The 5,681-nt window shown below is 36.3% G+C and overlaps 1 protein-coding gene across 1 annotated transcript in view; it reads left to right on the top strand.

Moving 5' to 3' along the window:
• Positions 1-1,465: 1,465 nt before the first annotated feature.
• The window catches only part of LOC112396183 (POF1B actin binding protein), a gene marked incomplete at its 3' end in the record, with an annotated part of 94,627 nt that continues 90,411 nt past the window's right edge, over positions 1,466-5,681 (top strand). Inside the window, 1 exon segment of the mRNA XM_024739780.1 lies at positions 1,466-1,750. Within this exon segment, the coding sequence (XP_024595548.1) occupies positions 1,466-1,750 (285 nt within the window).

Raw genomic sequence — 5,681 nt, 5'->3', positions numbered from 1 at the left:
CTCTATGTTCAAATCCCAGACTCATTTTTTACTAGTAGTTTAACTTTGGGAAGTTTTTCAGCCTCTCTGTGTCTCTGCCTCAGTTCCTCACCTATAAACGCTCATAAATTTGTGAGGATGATAGATATTCCATGTAAAGCTTCTCGCATGGTCAGAGTGAATGACCAGTAAGTCACTACCTTTTGTTTACTTAGCAGATTAAAAACCTGGCTAGACAGCTTGATGATATTCTCTTCCTCTCCAGAATGGTAGTGGTGTGCTTGGGTTCTATGGTATATATACACACTAGGAAGATGTCCCTTTTCTGAAGACACCCTCAGTGAATATTCTAGAGTTCCGTGGTGCTGAAATATCTTGCAGGGAAAAACCTGGTGGTTAAGTAGACCTTATGATTGTAATTTCAAGTAGTGATAAATATAAGTGCTGAGCATATTTAATCTCATTATATCAGGTAAGGCACCTCTCAGGACTTGCAGCTCCCTTAACAACTAGATATTAAAAAGGCAATCAAACTCAGTGTTTCCTAAGGCACAAATCAAGTCAGGGTACATTCCTTTGTAAAAATGTGAAACAATAAATATAAGTGCTAAAATGCAGAGGGTTTCTGGAATGGTTATATTTTTCTTGACCAAATCTCCCACCTACAGACAGCAATTTAATCATTTAGACAAATCTTCCTCAATTTAAATTAGAAAGCCACACAAGGCCTGGAGCAAGATAAACAGGTCCACAAATTAGAGAGTGTTGCTAGAAGGAAACCTCATAGCAATCTCCCTTAACTGCAATTACTAGCTGGGTTTTGCAAAGAATGCAGATTTATCTGTGAAAACTAATGTCCTTAGGCTAATACCCCTTATTTTGGTCTGGGACTCTGGAATGATAATACTCATGTTTGTAATTACCTTTGCTAAGCTTAAGAACCATGGGAAAGCCACTTTCATGTGACATTTGTGACCTTTTTTCTGCAGTAAGTTTTGGCATGGGCATGTCTTTGTTTGCCTATTTACAGTTCAAGTGAATTTCCAAGACTGTGAATTTGGAAGCTCTGGCTTTAGCCTTGAAATTCCACATTTCTGCTCTTTCCAGACTTCCTTACCCTACTGGACAGCCTAGTAGCTATCTCCATAACAAAGCAGGGCCTCTCCCGGCAGGTAAACCTACCCAGTGATTCTGCCCCTCAGGGGCGTGGCAGTACTATTTCCTGGAGCAATCTCACGGGGTGGTTCCACTTTGCATTTGCACTCAATTACTTTATTTGCTGCCTCCTCTGTAGCTGCCAGACCGGCTTCTGCTGTTGCTCAGGTAACTCCCATCTCTCCCTGGCACCACTATAGGCAGAGGTGGTTGATAAAAGGCTTCTAACGTGTGCCTGCCTGCCTGCTTTCCTGCCCCTTTCTTTCATGATCTCTCTCTGTTTGTTCCTTAGGGAGAGCATCTGGGGAGTACCTTGGTGACCACTGAGAAGATGATGAGCTCAAACTATTGGAGTGAGATGAGCAGCAGCGGCTGTGGGACTCAGCAATCCCCAGAAGTGCTGCAGTGCCAGCCCCAGCATTACCGCTGCTACCATCAGTCAAGCCAAGCCCAGCAGCCTCCAGAAAAAAATGTAGTGTATGAGCGAGTGAGGACCTACAGTGGGCCCATGAACAAGGTGGTTGAGGCCTTGGACCCCATCGGCTCACGGGAAGTGTGCTCCCCTCTCAAAACTGCCTCCTCCTACCAAAGCTTGCTTTGGAGTGACCGTTCCCAGGTACCACAAAGACAGCTATGCCAGAAAGGGGAAATCTTTGTTGCCTTTGTTTGCTTTTGAACCTCATTTCTTTTCTTTCTGCTTCTCTGGCTCTGTTCTACAGGATATTATCTCTTGGATTGCAGCTATATACGCAATGTACGGTCACCCAAATTCCATCTCTTGGCTGTTCTTTCATTTACTAGTTCTTGTAGCCATTTGTTTATCAGTTCCAGTGATTTTCATAATCTAACTAGAGCATAGGATGGTTCATTTTTTGTTGAATTAGATTGGAATATATGACCTGAGGTATTCTTTTGCTCCTACCACAAAGCAATCCTCAACTAGAATACCGTCATTTTTATAAAATAGGTTCCCACTGATTCACTTCATATCAAAAGTAAACAGGTTTTTTTGTATCAAATATGGTGGTGCAGGGGCAATGGCATGTATGGAGTGATGAGCAATTATTTGTTTAGCAAATAGTATGCTACTCCAGGATAAGTGACAGGCACAATGTCTATTTCAATTGTCATATGTGTTTCATCTTTTGAAAATGATGCATTTGTTCTTGTATAGTCAAGGTGGATAATTTATGAATATTAGTAGAAGGAATATTGAAAGAGTGAATATAAGATTGAGGAAGGCAAGATGTAAGCAATTGTTACATGAAAGCTAAAAATGGTGGAAGTCTAAGACACCCTTTAAAATGAAACAAATTTGTTTTTAAAGGGGTTAGTTTAACATCAGTATCTGTGTTAATAAACTTGCCAATGAATATGAAAGAACACTGTAAGACAATATAAAATTAACAGCTCTATGCCTGTGTTCATCTTTGACTCTCTTTATATTAAATTTGCATGTCTTTAAGCTTTCTGGAAACTTCAGTCCAAACTAAAATTATGTTTCAAGATACAAGTAGTACTGTGAAAAGCTCAAAAAGCAACCATCGGGATGATATCCTATGTTGCATTGTTATGCTGATCTGGAATAAAATGGATTATTTTTCCCAAAACAATAATTTTAATTAGGATATGAGGCAACATTTCTAAAGTATATAATGAAACTATTTAAAAAAGACGTTTTAAAAGATATAGGTAACCCAACAACTACAAAGGCCACAATTTTCCTGTTTTATTTCATTCCTACCTTAATTTGAGGGAAAAATATGAAGAAAAACCCAGTATTCACTGTCAGTAATTTCCTATTTGAAAAAAACTCCACCTGCATTGAAGTCAAAGGGAAGAAAAATAAAAGGTCAAAACTACTAGTTTGTGATAATAATAGTGCAAATGTACATTCCAGTATTCAGTGATGTTAATGAACAACAAAGTGGGTGTCACCTATGTTCCTGAGTAGCCCCAAAACAATGGGGAAGTTGAAACAACAGTTACCATTATCATACGAATGCTAAAATCACCCTATCTGGCATAGTTATTTAAATACATTAACCTCTTTTCTTATCAACTTCCTAGTAAAAGAAAAATAAATAGATAAAAATTTAAAAAGCTTACATTTGGCAAATTATAAACATTGACCACAGAACAACTTTTAGGGTCACACTTTATTGCATACTCCATGGTTCAACTTTCCTTTTTAATATTCTTGGGACCAAGCTGGTTGAGTTTTTTACGAGACTCACCTTTCTATCTGATATTTGCTAAGTGATCCTCACAAGACTAGCTCTATCCTGAAATGTAGTTCCCCAAAGGAGTTTATAAAGAGCCATAGGGACAGAAAGTATGGCCTCAGAAACAGGGAAAATAAATTGGAATGGAGGGTGTTGTGAAGTCTGAAGTGATTTATAATTGAAAAAAAAGAAAAGGGCTGGGTAAGGAAGAGGGAGGTGAACTTCTAGATATGTGGTAAAGAAAAAAAAAATAAGAATCTTCATTCTCTCAGTGAAATTAGAAAGAAAATTTGACTATAAAATTTCAAACTGAGTTCGATATCAAAGGGCATTCATAAATCCACTAAAAGATAATTTGGCAAGAAAGCTTTTAGATAGCTGCCACAAAGAATGTGACTAGGAAACTATTATTCTATTATTTTATTTCTTTTCTCCCTGTTTAGTGGCAGGATGGCATTATATAAAGTAGGACCTAAAATTGATCTGAAATTACCTTCATGTTAACAAAATGGGTAAGATGTAGTGGCAGCTTTATTATATACCATGCCAAGCACAAGCAAGCAGTACACATTACTTAAAACACTTTTTGTTTTATGCTTTAAAATTCTCTCCTTAATATGCCATGTTTCAATGACATTTTGAGGTGGTATATAGCAATTATTCTGATGCTAAAGTTTATGACCATGGCAGCTAGGAAGATAAGTATTATAATCAATTGCTAGTTATCATGAATTCAATTAAACTTTTACTTGAATTGTTTTTAGCATTTTTCTGTTTGGATGATAGTAAAAGAATTCCTAAGATTAAAAAAATATATAATTGCCAGTAGTAAAATATGTTCCCTTTGAGAAACCGAAATTGATGTCACTCTGCTTTGCTTCCTGAATCTTAATTTTCGCTTATGTAGTAGACATTTTGGATTTAACCAAATGCTTTTTGCAGCACTTTAGTATTTTCTATTTCTGGCTTTTTGGCCCACATTTTTCCTTTTTTGCTTTCTTGTGCACTAAAATAGTGCTTATAGACATAAACATATTTTAAATTTCTCCAGATATAATGTTGCTTTGCTTCTTGTCTAAAATTTATCAGATATATTTTATGATTCCCTCAGTTATTATTTTGTCTGACTGATAAAGTGTTTCTCAGAGAAAACTGACTATAGAAACCAGGTATGGTGAAATTGTCTAAATTGATGGTAGAATTAAAATTACTAAGTTTATCCACATGAACAGGAAAAATCAAAAGCAGGTGTAATCAAGGTCATATGTGCATTTTAGAACTGAATATAGTCTTGTAAATAAATGGAATTCTAGAAACTACATAAAACTAAAGAAAACAAAAACCTTATGGCTCAACCTTTTAAAAGGCCTAAATATTAAACAACCATCATTAACTCAGAATGAAACACTGCCTCAGATGAACAACATTGATGTTAATATGCATTGAACATATGTATTTCTCTTCCATTAATTTTAGCTTTTTATGAAGTTCAAGATATTTTCCACATATACAGAGGAGTTCTGTTGTGAGAGAGAGAAATTGATCAAAATAAAATATTTTTAATACCAGGCATTAATTGAACACATATTTATTAAGTGCCTATTATATAAGAAGCACCATGATTATCTGGATAAATACCATTTGCTTATCCAGGGAGAGTTCATATTGAGGACAGATATATACGATCTGATCTGTAGGTGTCCTATATGCTTAGATTTCATTTTAAAATATAATTTTGTGCTTTTGCCATCAATATTTTATTGAATAAAACATTTTGGTGCAAGAAGGGATCTCTTAGAGATTGTGTTTTATGGATTACCATTTTTTTAAATTTGAAACTTGCAACCAAATTTAGCTCCAGAAAGCAGCCCAGGGGAGAATGTGAGTGAGTTTATGAATGGCCTCTGCTCTCAATAATTACCCAGCTTGGGCTTTTCTTTGTTTACATGACTTTTTTCCTTTTTCTTTGGTTACAGAGATAGTGGATAGTTCCCTTACTGTGCCAGGATTTATATACACTATCATAAAATTTTCCTGTTCTGTGGGGATGGGTGTGTTGCTTTGGAAAATTGTTGTTCAAAGGAGTGGTCACTAAAGTGAACGATTATTCAGGGAAGTAGCTTGCCTGAGAAAGCAATGAGGTTAAAGGATAAAGAGGCCCAGTTTTCAGCTTTGGTCATCCCTTTTGTACTTACAATTAAATGAAGCTATAGAAATTGAGTGCAAGTAATTGCTGGGTGAAAATGCCCTTGCCAATTGTCTCTTGTTTAAGGGAGGTCTGATAAATTGCTAGGCCTGTTTTGAGTCAGTGGCACTCATGAG

Source organism: Neophocaena asiaeorientalis, unplaced genomic scaffold, assembly GCF_003031525.2.
Source record: "Neophocaena asiaeorientalis asiaeorientalis breed wild unplaced genomic scaffold, Neophocaena_asiaeorientalis_V1.1 scaffold1017, whole genome shotgun sequence".
Taxonomy (NCBI): domain Eukaryota; kingdom Metazoa; phylum Chordata; class Mammalia; order Artiodactyla; family Phocoenidae; genus Neophocaena; species Neophocaena asiaeorientalis.
This window is presented reverse-complemented; position numbering and strand designations above follow the sequence as displayed.